This window comes from Urocitellus parryii, chromosome 12 (assembly GCF_045843805.1).
Source record: "Urocitellus parryii isolate mUroPar1 chromosome 12, mUroPar1.hap1, whole genome shotgun sequence".
NCBI classification, from domain to species: Eukaryota; Metazoa; Chordata; class Mammalia; order Rodentia; family Sciuridae; genus Urocitellus; species Urocitellus parryii.
In genome coordinates this window covers 31964784-31980557 of record NC_135542.1, presented here as the reverse complement: position 1 = coordinate 31980557, position 15774 = coordinate 31964784, and the positions used below count along the sequence as shown (strand labels likewise).

The window sequence follows — 15774 nt, the reverse complement described above, 5'->3', positions numbered from 1 at the left end:
CTGCAGTCCCAGCAAGTCATGTCCCACCATGACTCTCTTGTGGGGAATTAAGAATCAGCTTAAAAACACGACTTTCTTGTTCTTGGTATTCAGAATGAAAGTTTGTGAGATTAACACACGGTGGAAAGGTGATCTGACCAGTGTGAAGGGGAAGTGAGGAAGGAAAGAGAAAGGAGGTGGACCTGGGCGATGTGCACTGAAGGGTGCTCAGGCGCCCCAGGACACGGCCGACCCAGGTCCTGGGGATTGCAGGGTAAGACTCTCCAGGGCACCTGGCTCCCCTGGTTTAGTATAAGGGAAGTACTGGGGACTGGATTAGAGCAAGTAACAGTCCACGCTTTTGTAATTGTGTCAAGACGAACCCTAGTGTTATGCATAACTGGAAGGAACCAGCATTCGAAAGGTTCTCGGGATGCATTGATCGTATCTAGCTCCTGCCCCCCAAACAGACAGAAAGCCATGGAACAGAATCTGCACTTTAGCCCCTGCTTCCCGAGGAGGGCGGCTGGCAGCCTCCTCCGTGCCAAGAACTGGGAAGTCTCTGTGAGCCTGGGTCTGCAGAGTCGGCCTCACCTCATCCACCGTACCCTGCGGAGCACACCTGCATCCCCAGCCCTGCATAGACCTCTCCTCCTCTGCGAGCCTGGAAACCAGCTCCTCTTCCTCTCTGCATGGGCCACACAGTGTTGTCTGTTTCCCCTCCTCACCATGCGTCAGTCCTCGGGGACAGAATCGCAGGCTTGTGCACCTCTGGCAGGCATGTGCAGGGTGCTGTGGTCACCTCCTCACCCCTGTGACAAAGGGCAACTCAGTATCTCCTGCCGGTGTTGTGCTGGGGCTGGCATCCAGCAGCATGGCTGGTGGACGTGGAGATGCAGAACTGGGTCCTTCCAAGTTTCCTCATCTGGACATGGAGGCTGAGCTCTGGACACAGTTTTGGTTCCCACTTCCCAGCCCTGGGCACGTTGGCTTTCCCTAAGGGCCTTTCTGCACTCCCCTCGAAGCTTAGTTACCACGCCTTCCCTTCTGAAGGGCTCCACGTCTGGCTCCAAAGACCAACAGGAGGGAAGACCGAAAGCAGGGAGCAGAGGCAGAGGAGCCACCTGGGCAGGTGCATCTGGCTTTCCTCACAAAGTCAGGCAACTACCGCAGAGACAAGGTCAACATAGTGGCCACTTTGGGGCGGGGGGGCGGGCTCCAAGGGCTGGAGGAACAAGGGTAGCCCCTGGGTGCAGAGGAAATCCTCAGGCCTCTTTGCGAGTTCATGGAAGGGTAAAAGCCCCTGCAAGCTGGCCCACCTGTGCCTGGGGACTGGCCACACAATCCCAGGCAAGGTATATCTCATCTAAGGATGGGAATCAGCCGGTGGGAGAGATTCTCAGAGCCATGGCACAGGCTGACCACCATGTTACTCTGGAGACACAGTAATTCAAGCAACAATGAAACTACTTAAGAGATAAAGTGCAACTGTTTAAAAGGTTGGAAGTAAACAGCAGAAAGATCAGCAGAGTGCTCAGAAGGGGATGGAGACGGAGGAGGGGAGGAGGGGAATGGAAGTACAGGGGACTAGATTAGAGCAAATTATAGTCCATGCTTTTGTAATTGTGTCAGGATGAATCCTAATGTTAGGCATAACTGAGAAGAAACAATAAAAAAATTGGGAACCACAGAATCTTTCAACAAAGATCTTAAGAGAGGTGGTCATTCACAGGCAATGAGGGCTCAACTTTGTAGGACGCTGCTCTCAAAATCCCTGCTTGATTTCCTCACTTGACCCTCACAGAGCCCTAACAATGACCCTACAGATAGACACTGGTGTCCTCAGGTGACATGGAGTCAGACAAAGAAAGTCCAGGCATCTCACAATTGGTGGAGTTGGGACTAAAATCGTGTTTTCTATTTTAAGACATTATGGTTTTTCATTACCCAGTGCACAGAAATGTAGAGAGCCTTCTAAAGAAAACACACACTGATTCTTATCACATATTGACTGAATTCTATGTAAAGTATCTGTATAAACAAGTTCATCATATGGTTAGGACCGTCCATAGTGTGTCTTGCACTGAATATTAGTTCAAGATGCACACTTGGCTGTGATAGTGGGTAAGGCACCACCAGCACTGTACAGCGTAATTTGCTCCACTGAGTAAACTGCAGAGCAAACCATGGCTCCAGGTTCCTCTCCTTCCTGCATCCCCTGCTGTCTTGCAGATGTACTGTTTGAACACAAGTCAGGCCACTTTCCTGACCACCAAGCTGAGGTTCCTAAGCAGCCTCTCCCCTCACATCCTGCCAGTAGGTGCCCAAGGCCCACCCGGAAACCTAAGTTTCAGGTGGAGGTCCTCGGGCTGTGGGATCCTGTTCTCACATGACTCCCCTGCTCTCCGCAACCTCCATTCCCTGAAGTTCTGTGACTGGGACTTGGGGGGCTGGAGCCCTGAGCTGAGACCAGGATCCCAAGGGTCTGCACATGTTGGTTTGAGAAGGAGCGAAGCTGGGAATGCTTGGAGTGGTGCTCCTGCAATGTCCCCAGATCATGTCTGCAACCAGCACTTCTGATGTTGTGAACTTTGTGTCCAGCTAAGGAGCAGCTTCAGAACAGTGCAGTGGGAGCAAGAAGCCCTGGGTGGGGTGGGGGGACACGGCAAGTCATCTCCCTCTCTACACTGAGTGGCTCCCATGCTGGGCCCTGGGCGGCTGGGGATCCCAGCAAAGGGAGACAGGCCCAGAACCCACTCAGATGGCATGTGACCCACACCACAGTGCAACAGACAAGGGACATAGGTTTAAAAGACGCCCAAAGAAAGGCAGAATATTAGAAGTTGACTCAACTAGCATTGGGCTTGAAGATGCAGTTGACACCAGTGTCACTTAGGATCACACAGTTGTTGCCAGCAGAAGACAAGTGAGAGCGAAGAGGAGAGCAAAAAGAGCCACTGTGCATCTGAGCTAGAGCCTAGCAGAAAGGCCATCACAGTGAAGCAGATCCAAATGGAAAAGAAGGAAACACGGAAACGTATTAACAGTAGCCATGATCACCAATCCAGGATTCGATTCTTTCCAAAACCCTTCAAAGAATCTTGGTCATATGTTTCGAACAAAAATCTAAGCTTTCTGCAGAATGCCAGCATCAACACATCAACACAGAATCCAGCCCAGCAGGATGTGCAGCCAAACCTCAGTAACCCGAGGAATGCAAAAAGCATTTTCAAAGTTAAAAAAGAATGCACCAGGAAGGAAGGTCTGCCTGGAGGCCCCATTTAAGGAAAAAAGTATAAAGAGTGGTGGAAAGTAGGGAGCTCAGGCTGCAGAGAATGTGAACCCACTGTGTGTAGGGCCTCCAGGGCTGGTCAAGGCCAGGCTATGGCCAGGACAGGCATACCTCAGCTGGACAGGGAGCCGGGCTGTCACAGCTCCACTGCCCAGAGGCCCAGAGGCCAAGTTTAGGTCCACCACCCAGGGGGATATGGAGCCAATGGGCTTCAGACTGCAGTGAAGAAATGAAGTGCCCAGGGTCTGAGATGCAGAGGCCTCCTGTGCTCAGGGACACCTCGTGGTAATCTGAGCAGGGTGCATGGAAACTCTTGGGTGCGGGTACCTTGGGTCTGGCTGCTGCGATACCATCACGAAAACTTGTTGTTATTGTGAATGGACAGGAGCTGGTATGGACACACCTCCCAAGCCAAAGCCTAGGGGTTCAGCAGAAGACTGCTGATGCCTTGCAGAGGTCTGTCCATCCATCGGCTCCGGGCCACTGAGTCACAGCCTCTGCCGGCCGCCTGACTGTTCTCGCTCTGTGAAGCCTCTGAGCCTGTCTCCAGCCCAGGGGCTCTCTTCCCAGACTTTGCTCACACATACTCTCTGCACATGTCCCTTGGAACTCATCCTGGGCTGGCTCTGCCTGGCCCTGTGACAGGGCAGTGTGCAGAACCAAGATGGCATCAGGCATAGCACCTTCTAGGCCTGAAGGATGGGGAGGGGAGAGGGGAGAGCTAAGCAAGACATGGAGAAGGTGCCCTAAGAAACTGACCAGGGGAGAGTGGGTGCCCAGGAGGTCTTGGAGCCGAGGCCTAGGGGCCGCTGAGTGAGAGGGCAAGGTGGGGGGTTTGCACAGCCACCAGGGAGCCAGGATGTGTGGAGAACCAGGTGGGCTGAGGCTGAGTGGCGATTCAGCCTCAGTCAAGGTCAGTGGCAGGGAGTGGGCTCCTTGTCCTGCTGATGCGCTGGAGGCAGGAGGGAGGGGCCTCGGAGGAACCAAGGATGGCTGGGGCCATTCTGAGGGTCAGGCAGGGACAGGCGATAGGGAGGGCACCTCTGTGGGCTGCTTGTGAAGCCTTCCGGGCAGACAGGGAATGGGGCGGTGGGGAGTGAGGAGATTCACAGTGACCCTGTCTCCTCCAAGACGGCGCTCCTCGTGCTCCAACCTGGCTCCAGGAGCAGCCTGGAGCCCTCAGTTACCTGTTGTTGCAAGCTCCCGTGATGAGTCTGTACTTGTTTGCCAGGCAAGAGTCGGGACATTTTGGTGGCAGCATGTGAGGCAGGCATCCGGACAGGTTTGCCACCAGGCTCAGCAGGTCTTCTGGGATGGCATCTGAGAGACAAGCGGCACAGCCTGACTCTCTGCTTGTGGTATCCAATCTAGCTAGCAGAGCAGGCCTGCAGAGTGTCGGTGCTGGGGTCCCGTCCTGAGCAACCTGACCTTCTCGTGAGAGTCTGCCTCCCCCTTCAGCTGATGGCTCCCCACCGGAGCTGGAAGCCATTCGGCTTCCTTATTGCCAGGAAAGTGGGGTTTTGCTTTGTGATGTTTCAGAAAAGCCACCCGAGGGCACTGCGCTCCTGGGAGGAAGGCCAGGTCCCCTTCTCAGAATCTACCAGGCTCAGGGCACAGCTCCAGGGCCGAGCCATCACACCAGGACAGGAGCTGTTCCCAGAGTGGCTGGGTCTGCCAAGGACTGAGCAGGGAGCACTCATCCCCATGAAGCCCGCCTGGGTCAGGTGGACAGAGCTCACCTGTCCATCCATAAAGCCCTCTGTTTTCCTTTCTGCTGGCTCTTGGTTCCCTTCTTGTGAATCCCTCTAGACTGGGTCCCAGAAAGCAGTCTGTTCTGTTCTATTTTTTTCCAACTCTGTCACTATTTGTTATTTAACAAATCAAAGGGCTACTTGCTGTCCATTAGTAGAAGCGGCCATCAGCTGCCTCTTCAAGATGGTTCATGTCATGAAGACAAAGCCGTGAAACTTTGTTTACTCAGGCACCAGTGACACTGAGGTATCTACTGGAGTAACCCAGGAGCAAGGCATTTCCTCTCCCAGAGAGAAGGAGCAGGCCTCAGGAGAGTGACCACCAGCACTCCCCGAGGGACGGTGAAGCCTCACCCTTGCGTCAGCTTATAGTGATGGGCCTGTCTTTTACTTTAGAGCACAGCAGCGCCCTGTTCCGTGAACCGTGTGGGCACCGCCATGTGAACAACAGAGGGTAAGACAGCCTGGACGGAGGGCACACACCCTGCGGCCGTGGCTTGGCCTGAAGGGCCTGGCAGGGTCTCCCTGGACCCTTGACTCCTCTTGCCTTCTAAATGCTCCAGCTGGCTGTACCCATGGTGGAAATACTCTGAAACTTCCTGTGGAGTGCAGTTCTCGAATGGCCTGGGCCAAACCCAACGGCCCACTTCCTGAGCGCCTGCTTCCTGCCCGGGCCGTGGGCCAGAAGACCCACGTCTCCGACACCAGTACCTGGCATTTTCCTGTCATGCCCATTGCCACCCTGACTGATTCATGATAGGACAGGGGACCAACATCCTTAGAAACACCTTTAACCCCATGATTCCAAAAACAAAGCCATTCTGAATGAATTTTTGGTGGCAGTAAAATCAAGAGTGTTAACTGTTAAGTTCGGGACCTGAGAATTCTAGCTCATCTATCCACTGAGTTCATGGCATTCTCAAGGCTGGGTGAACAGCACTGGATGACCTGTGACAGCAATCCGGGAGCTCCGAGGCCAAGCACTCAGGCCCTGCCCTGAAAACCCCTCTCAGAGCTTAGAGGACCCTAGTTTCCCAGTTCCTGCCGCAGGGCCAGGACACGGGCGCTTCCCCGTCTTCTCAGCAGCCTCAGTACTGGTGCCCACAAACTCGTTCCCCTGCAGCCTCGGCCTGAGAAGCCAGCCCTGGGCCTCCTTCAGGAGAGGCGCTCTCTGCCTAAGCTCCGGAAGCCTCTGCCCAGTGGGGCTGCAGCTAGAGCTGAGAGGCCTGGCCCCGCTGCTGCTCCCCAGCAGTTGTGCCCTCTGAGCACCCCAAACACCACGGGTGGGGGAGCTGTTGAGAAGTCCCGGCTTCTGCACACCACAGAAGGGTGTTGGGCTGGTCCTCCAGACTGGATTTGCAAAACAGAGAACCAGCATTTCCTAGACTCCTACCGAAACAAGAGACGGACCTTTCAGGCATCCTAGGAAGGTGCTGCTTGCCCTGGTGAGACCCGGCTTCTCTTAGTAAAGACACCCTACCCAAGCGCCCCCCAGGAAAGCCCAGGTGCCTCCCAGGAGGGCCCGCGGGGCCAGAGGCGCTTACCCAGGGGATGCTGTGACTGCTGCAGCCTCAAGGCTTGCAGGGAAGTCTCCATGATCTCTGCTGCTCGTGAGATAGCTCTGCTGCTTGGCTCAGTGAGCTTAGAAAAAGACAGAAGCTCAGCCGGGGTGGCGACTTCTCTCTTGTTGAGGTTCCTATGGCACAAGAAGGAGATAAAAGTAAAGTATGTGTTTTATGGTGGCTTTGATACTTAATTACCAACAAATGAAGCATTTATTGAGCAACTACACGTTCCAGACAAAACTCTGGGCACTGTGCAGGGTACAAAAATGGAGCTGATACGATTAAAAAAAATTGGCAGGATATAAAGATGACTAGTACATCAGTATTGAATGGTGACAAAAATGACCAAGATTTTCTTTTTATAAAACTTTCATATCAATGGTTTGATTCTCATTCCAATTATTTGGTTCTTATCAAAACTCAGCTAGACGTCATTTATTCACACCTACCCAATGAAAGGGGAAATGGGCATGTGCATTTTTGTCCAGGCCTTGGGGCCACAGGTGTCTTAGCTGCAAGTGACTGAGGCGAGATGCAGAGGCCCGGCTCACCACAGCATCACCCACCCTGACAGAAAGCAAGACCCACGAGGCCAGGCTCCCCTGCAGGTCCACCTCCCCAGAGGCCAGCCCTGTCCTCCTGTGCTGTGCTATAGCTACAGTATTGTATTTTACACTGAAAACTTGCTAAGGGAGACCAAGTGCTCTCATCAAAAAAATAAATAAACTAAAAATGATATAATGTGGATGGGAGTGAAAGTATTAACTTGACTGTTGGATGAGTTCCCTTTGCACGTCCATATCAAAGCATCACATTGCACATCTGAAAACCTAGGATACAAATAGTATTTAAAAACCTTATAAATACTATGATTGTGCTCACTTTACAGATGATGAAATCAGCCCCGTGGAAGTTAAGCGGCTTCTGGCAGCTGGACAGCAGTGAGTGATGGCACAGTACTGAGATCCAGAAATCACACACAAGAAACGCTAGAAATGAGCCAGCACAGCAGGTGTATGTGCCATGCATCTTAAAATATGAAACACTTGCTTTTAGATCTGCCAACACATTTGTAAAAGCTGCTGGTGGCAATGAGCTCTGGGGAGACAGATTCCCCGACTTGTGAGCTGAACAGCCTGAAAGTGTCAGGCCTGCTGGCCAAAGAGGAGATCGGGGTCAGGGACCAGGCGCGCCGTCCCTCACTGCAACGGCAGAGCTGCCGCCTCTTGGAGTCACGCTGTGGTCCCCAGGCACACTTCTTTCCTGGGGATGGCTATGGGAGATTCTGAGCAGGGAATCTGCTAACTAGAGAGACACTTGGGCATAAAAACCAGCCTGAGCATCCTGAGAAGGCCCCTGGACACTGCTCTTGTTCCAGGCTAACCCAGCGGACCTGAGTCCCAGGTGCCCCTGGCCTGCCTATAGGCCAACCCTGTGAAGAGTCATGAAGCCTGTGCCCGCTGGGAATTTCACCTCTCCCCAGTGCCGTACAGCCATGCCCAGGGCCTGACCTGCAGACCCACACTCTTGGCTCCAGTGCTGCGAAACTTGGGGAGCTGCTGCTTCAGCACTGCCTGCACTGGTCCCTCCGAGGCACCACAGGGCCCCATCCCTCTGAGCCCATGGTAGGACCAAGGGCCAAGTCACACAACCTTGTGAGGTTTGCTATTTGCTTCAGAAACATTGGAACCATGACCTCTAACCACAGAGCCCACTTGCTCCTGGAGCTCACACCCACACCCACACAAGCACACTCATACTCCACATGCACGTTACATACACCACACCATCCAGGCCCAACAGGCACACAGCACACACGCAGCATCCCTTACTATCCTCACACTTGACATGTGAGAAACACAATCACATTCATGACACACACAATATACACACACACCACGTGCATGTACATGCACACAGAACACACAAAAAAAACCCTTGCACACATGCACATGTGTGCACACACAACCCCGTCCTCTATCATCTCTTCCCAGAATATTTGTAACTACAGTTGAATCACGGTGCTTTTGCTCTTGCTTTGCCGGGAAGGGGCTTGAGATTCAATACAGACGGCTAGGGCTCTTAGGGACACTGGGAAACTGACCAGACTCACAGGGGCTCCAAGTCCTGATCTTAAAATGGGCTGCAGCTGGTCTTGGAAGTGAATGTGAACTGGTTAAGAAGTGGCAGGGGACCTGCCCCGAGACAGCCAATGCCCCACCTTACCTCTTCATGGTGTCGTAGACAGCGTCGTCCACCAAGCGCTGGCTGGCCTCCAACACAGGGAGAATGAGGGACATCCCAGTCTTCCCTAGGGAATAAATGGCTACATTCAGAACCCAGCCATAGGCCTTGCTGGCACTTCAGACCTGGTGCCCAGTCCAGCTGCTGTGGAGGTAGCCATGTGGGCAGGCATCTCAGGTGCCAGTGGGTTACTGACCCTGCATGGGCCGGCATCCACCAGGATGGGAGCCAGCTCCCCCACATAGCCATCAGGCAGGGTGGACTCATCTGAACCCCTTTCCCAGGTGCTGGAACACCCTATGGCTCAGAGTAGCTTTCTTTCTGAATATTTTAGTTTATAATAGTTCCCTGTTAATCTGTGCATTTAACAAAAGATAAGTTATTTAAATATTCCAGTTTCCTGTGAAATCCCTCTCTTGTGTTTTTCTCCCTTTCCTGCTGGGAACGTTGGGTAGGTCAGTGTTCCTTCTCTGGTAGAAGTATGAGGTCCCTGTGTTGTGGATGGTAGTGGCCCAGCCACTTCTGCCACCAGGAGAGCTTTTCCATAACCAGCACCTTGTAGAGGAAATTCACTTTTTCCTAGAAGTAAGTGGAATATCAGAATGCTTTTGAGCATGACACGGCTATATGGAAATAAAACTACATTTGAAGAGGTAAAATTCAATGGTTTGGGACTAAAGTAGCACAGCCTATTCCAGAAAATTGAACTGCGTGGGCCTAGCAGGATTATCACTGATTGCCTCTGTCCCGGTATTTATCTCATGGCTTCAAAGCCAGAAGAAACACCGGGACTGAGTCTGGGACACATCCAGAGGCAGGTTGGTGTCCAGGCCTGGCTGGCCAGCCCCTGGTCTCTGACATCCACCTCTATCCTCAGTCAGGGGGGAGAGGGCACTGTGCAAATCTGTGTCCTCCTTTCAGGCAAGGCAGAGCAGAGAGCTTTTCCAGAACATGCTTCTTCTGAGCACCTCAGCTCAAGGTCATTCCTGTCAGTGCCTCAGCTCAAGGTCATCCCTGTGCCTGCTGGGTGGGCTGGGCCTCCATCTGACCCTGCCATGCCCTTCAGAGTTGCACGTAGCTCTCCATTCAGTCTTTTCTTTGCAGAGGTATGGTACCCGAGGAGTGTGCTTCTCAGAACTGATTATGAAATTCTTCTGAGTTCCCAGCTTAGTTCCTTGATCAGGAAACTCTGTCCCATCTCGGGCAGTCAGTGTGAGCACCAGCTGAAGGTCACCTCTGCTCCAGTAGGATGCAGTGACCCCCAAGTTCCCCTGTGCATGTTCCCCTCACATGGGAGTGTTGGAATTCAGGAAGCCGCTGCACTAGAAAGTATTGTATTTCAGGACAAAAAGAAGTTACTAGTTCCACAAGTGTTCACTAAAACCAAGCAAAAAAAGGACAAAGAGCCCAAATCTTCCTTCTCCCAGACTCTAACCATCACAGCCCCTGAGGTTCACCCTTCACTAACTCTGAGCCCATGGCTTTTGCCCAGAGCTGTTTGGTCCTGATTTTAATGATCTCTGTTTGCTGAAATCCTGGGAGCTGGAGTGGAGTTTGCCAGCTCTCCTCTTTCAGCAATCCCCCTGCAGACTTCCCAGGCTTCTCCATCTTCAGCCATGTCTCTGCACCTAGGCTCTCTTGCCACTTACTTCTTTCAACATCTGTAACCTGCTGGGACACTGGACATAAAGACAAGGCCCTGTGCATCTGGATCTTGCACAAATATCAGAAACTATCCATCCAGGAACACAGGACCTCTGTGATGCATATTCCTTCAGGTTTTCGAGAAGGGACCAGGTCAATTTTTTCTCAGATCTGCAGTGGTCATGTATACATTTCTTGGGAAAGCAGAACATTTAAGTTTTCAAATATTTTTACTTCAGAATTTTCAGGGGTTTAGGGCTTTTTCCCTTTGTTCTTTCACCTTCTGGGAGGGTCTTCCCCACCAGGCTCTGCACCACAGAGGGCGAGTGCAGCGGGTCTGCTTCCCGAGCTGTGAGCAGAGGCACTGTGCACCCAGCCCACAGAGTCACGCCACTGAAGTAGCTGTGTTGAGATGCAGCTGATGAGATGATGCTTCAAGGGAAGCTTACCAGTGAATATCCAGTCCTGAAGCTACTGTCTTGCATGTCGACTGGTCAAATCAATTATCTTACACTAAAGGATGTAAAACTGAAACACCAAGAGACAAGTCATCTGTTCCAAGTAAGCAGTTCACAGAGTAAAGGCATCAAAGCCAGCTTCAAAATACCCCACTGAGCAGTCAGTCTTATTCCAGAGCACCCGGCTGCTGTGAATGCTGGAGTGAGCCTTGTCTACACATTGACTGGAAATAATCAAATCTAGAGATGGAGAAATGATCAAGTGTGCATCAAAGCTATAGACACCCTATTTCCTGATTAAAAAAAAATGATTCTAAAACCTGAAAACATTGCGTACAGAAAATCTTTATATTGTGCTGATCAGTTTGCAGGTTCAGCAACTTGCTGGTAACTAGCTACTGGACCCGTGACTTTTGTTACTGTGGTTTGCAGAGCTGGATGTGGTTTGCAGAGCTGAGCCCTTGATAAACTTGAAAGGAAGAAGCAGTTCACAGCCATCCCCATGCCCAGTGCCCACTGTCCCCATGCTGAATGTCCACTCTGTTAAAAGCATACTGTTTCACTTTGGGCCATGAGGCACAGAGTCACTGTTAACTTCTGCTAGTACTGGCCAGGGTAATGCACTCCCTATATTAATGCTCACCGGGGATGACCATGATGGGCAGCTCTCCTGTCCTCTGCAGTGGTAGGTGAGGACCTGGAGTTAGTAACAGGAACAGGTCCACTGGTCCCTGGCCAGGATGCTGCAGGAAGAGGCTGGGGGAAGCAGTGACCCTATCCTTAATGCCCAGACAGCCTACACCACACTGTGTCCATAAGGAGTTTGAGAGTCGAGATGGACTGCAGAGGAGCATCAGTATGGTCATAAGGTCCTGGTCGTCAGAAAGGCTGGACAGAAGGTGGCTTCCAGCAGGAGGCAGAGCTGGCAAGGGCTCCAGGGCTGGATGTCCCTTTCAGGACCAGGAGTCTTAGGGTCTGTCAGGCTGCACATGGGCCAGTGATGTCCAGGGGCTCAGGCCTGGGGGGCCAGGGTGTGTCCATGCAGCTGAGGGTCTGGCCAGCCCTCCAGCATGTTTTTTTTTTTTTTTTTAACTGAAGAGTGACTGTTTTAAGCTCTGCATCTCCTTAGCTTTCTTACCCTAATTCTGTATGGTAGCACACTGATCCAAAACCTACACCACAGAATCTACTTCATGAAAATTTTGTTCATGAATAGATGTGTGAACTGTGAAAAATGGAAAATTCTAAATTCTGTAATCTTAGGAAAATTAGTTTTTCATAAAAATCGTTTTAATCCATTTGAGCCCAGGAATTGCCTTTTTGTTTTGAAAAGCCTCCCACAGGTCACTAAAGTGGGGTCAGGGATGCTCAGGAGCTACGTCAGGCTCTGTATGCTGGTGAGAATGACCATCCTGAGGGTACTCACCCCACCGCAGTCCTCTGCCTCCCAGGATATAAAGGAAGAACACTCCGGCACAGGCTGCGGTCAGCGTGAGGGTCAGTGCGGTCGACACCCTCATCCTGGGGCTGGAACGGACAGGCGGAGCACAGGGCACTCAGCGTGAGTCTGGGTCCTGGAGTCTGCCTCCTGCTCCCACCCTGCAGTCGTGTCCCACCGGAGTGAGTGGCCCCCAGGGCGGGAAGACCCCCGGTCAGAACCAGGCCTGAGTGTCCCCCGTGCCCTGGCTTGCAGATGGAGCTCTCAGGTCTGACAGCCCCAGGCACCGCGTTTCCCAGTCACGCGGGGTTTAGGAGATGGCCTGGGACTTCACGTGGAACACTGCTGGGAATAAAGAGATCTATTTCCCTGGAATCTTTGTGGAACAAGTAACTGATATTAGGAATCCTGCATTTGAAGGAAAGGTAACTAAAAGCCGTGTGTCAGCACTCACACTGGCCCAGGCTCCCAGGACTAGGGCTCTTTAGACCAGGCACAGCCGCTGGTACCGCCTTTACCTTGTTCCTAGCAGCAGGCTCTCTGTACCTGCGCCTGGCCAGGTGCTAAGGAGGACTCCGCCAGCCCTCTTCAGCGGCAGTCACAGAGGGAACAGCTTCGCCAGCCGCGCTTTGCCAGGAGAAGCTGCCCGTGCCGGCCTCGGCCGCTCTTCAAGGGCCACTGACAGATTTCTCCTAAGGGAAAGTCTTGAGGCTGGGCTGGGGCTCAGTGGCAGAGGGCTCACTTAGCACGTGTGAGGCCCTGGGTTCCACCCTCAGCAACACATAAAAATAAACAGATAAAATGAAGGTATTCTGTCAGACTCCCACAAAAAAGACATATTTAAATAAAATGGGAAAGTCAGTTTCACAGCCCACCTTCCTGGCTCTGCTCGGGAAGGCGACCAGCGTGTGTGGTTGGGTGCTTACCAGTCGCGAAGTCTCCTGCAGTGTGGACCTGACCGCCCCAGGCCTAGTTCCCACCACATAAACCCACTCTGCTCTGCTGCCCTCTCAAGTGGCCGGAGGTGGAGCAACTCCAGCTTCCTGGCCACAGAACCCTGGTTGGTGCCATTGTCCCTGGGCTGGGTCCTCCTACACCCTGGCTGGCCAGACTCCCGTGCAGCATCATGCTGCACATGCAGTCCACCCCTGCCCATGAGTCAGAAGGCCTGGGGGTGGAGGAGGGGAGTCTCTGTAGCTGTGAGTGTGGTGAACAACCACAGCGGATCAGTCCCCACTTGTTCTCGTTTCTGTGATGGTCTCTCAGGAAACTCCACGTGAACAGTGCGTGTAGTGGCAGTCTCTGCACTGTGCCTGCATCCCCGGGACTTACTGGTCTTAAACCCAAAGGTGTGCCTTTGATTGGCACCTCCATGGTGCCCCCCCAGCCCTGGAGCCACCTTGAATGCTATACATTTGGCCCTCTGGATGCCACACATGAGGGAGAGCGTGATGAATGTGTCGCTGTGCCTAGGTCTCTGTGTCCGTGCTGTTGGCATTCTGCTGTCCGCAGTGACAGATCTGGCTGTGCTTCCAAGAGCAGCTGACTGTGGTGAAGGAGGCTCAGCCCCGGGGTCTCTGAGCCACATGGGGTCAGCCTTGAGTTCTGGGTAGAAAAGGACGCTGAGGAAGAGCTGGGAACCGGAGTGGTGCAGTGGGCCTCCGGGTGCCTACTCATGTAGCTCTGAAGCTTGCCCAGTGGCCACACAGAGTCCTCACGGGGCAGTGGAGAGGGCACAAGGGCTCTGTCACCCCCCAATCCTCTGAAATCACCTCAAGGGAAATGAGACTCAACACTTGCTCAGCTTCCCAGAAAAATCTGAAGGGTGATTCAGGTTTGTTCTGAGCCTAGTCCAGTCAGACACAGCTAAAGACACCCGGTTTTGACTGACAGAGATTGGACTAGCAGACAGGGCTCCCTCCAGCAAGCCCAGAGGCTCTGCGGTTAGTCTTGGGGTTTCCATAACCCTGATGTTGCTCAGGGCCAGAAGGAAGCTGGGTTCTAGGAGAGCAAGGTGTCTCCAGGGCCCCAACTGCGGTCCCACAGCGCCAACTTCAACCGAAAAGCAGATGTGTTCCGATGCTCCTGGGGAGGCTGGCCGCAGAGTGGCCACTGGGGCACCTCTGACAGCACCGGTTCTTGATGCCCTCCGAGAGCCATCTTCTCTGCCCAGTGTGACTCTCCTGCCTGTAGACATTCTTGCACATTTGACTAGAGGTGGAGAGGCAGATCTAGTCCAGATGCCACAGAGTGCTCACAAAAGCCAGAGCGGACGGGGAATGTGCTGTCGAATTCCCTTATTGTTGAAGAGTTTCTTCCCTAGATTCAGTCTTTCCTGGAGCCTCTTCCTATGTGGAAGGGAACACAAGAATGTGATTAAACCTTGAGATTGCTGTTGTACAAGCTGGGTATGGCCTTGGAGTCTCCATGCCTCCAGCTCCGCCGGCCCAGTCCACCACCCTACATGGTCCTAGAGGCTAGAAGGGCTCCTTGGCCCTCCCTGATGAAGGCAGAGTGAGCCGTGCACCTCACACCTGCCTCCAGGTGCATGTGGCCCAATTGTACCTATGTTCTGAGTCTGGTTTCTCCTCATCGGCAGCTCTGTGCACTAGTCACTGAGCCATCCCACCAGCCAGGTCCCTCACCGGAAGCAACCAGTGGTCCCTCACTGCCAGCATCCATTCAAACATGCTTGCAGTTTTCCAAGTAGGGGCAGGGTGTCCTTCCCCAGAGGGGCAGGAATCCAGGCCAGGGATAGCTCAGGCCCATCAATAAGAGCCAACTTCTAAGGAGCAGAGAACTGACCACTCTGATTTAATGAACTGATCTTCAAAATTGCTCAAGCCAGTTATGTGCTCATCTGTAGCCTTGGACACCAGCCAGCTGACCCATGGCACACTCAAGGTCATGGAATCCAGGGCTCTGCCCTAAGGCCAGGGCCCGCCAAGACTTCAAAAGAGCCACCTGTGCCTTTGACGTCCACGACCCCAGTGGCGCCTGCCTTTCAGAGGCTCAGTGGGGTGTGAGGAGCCCCTCAAGAGCCCTCCAGCGGCTCCAAGTCTTGGTCAGAGCACATTCAGGCTCATGGGAGGGCCCTGAGCGTCACGGCCCAGCGACCCTGAGAACACATGGCCCCACAGACCCACTTAATTGCTCCAGTGGAGTGCTCTTGGAAGCGCTAGTCCAGGCCTCTTTGGGGTGCAGTCTGAAGACAGGGTCTCAACAGGTACAATCTCCCTCCACCCCAGACATAGGAAGGTTGCATAAATGTCCTTATTTTCATAACTTTAGCTTGCTCCCGAGGGTAACTGGGATCTCAGTGTCAGACGACGTGATGACCATCTGGCTTATAGACCATCGATGACCTCAGTTTCTATTGGGTATCAGACACCACAAGTGATGA

The 15774-nt window shown here is 52.9% G+C and overlaps 1 protein-coding gene across 1 annotated transcript in view; it reads right to left on the bottom strand.

Annotated features, from left to right (window-relative positions):
* The window catches only part of Tpo (thyroid peroxidase), a 53943-nt gene that overhangs the window by 26910 nt on the left and 11259 nt on the right, over positions 1-15774 (bottom strand). Inside the window, exons 2-4 of the mRNA XM_077791732.1 lie at positions 8814-8898; positions 6567-6718; positions 4459-4591 (exon numbers count right to left, since the gene is read on the bottom strand). Coding sequence (XP_077647858.1) covers positions 4459-4591; positions 6567-6718; positions 8814-8898 — 370 coding nt within the window. The remainder of the gene's footprint in view (positions 1-4458; positions 4592-6566; positions 6719-8813; positions 8899-15774) is intronic.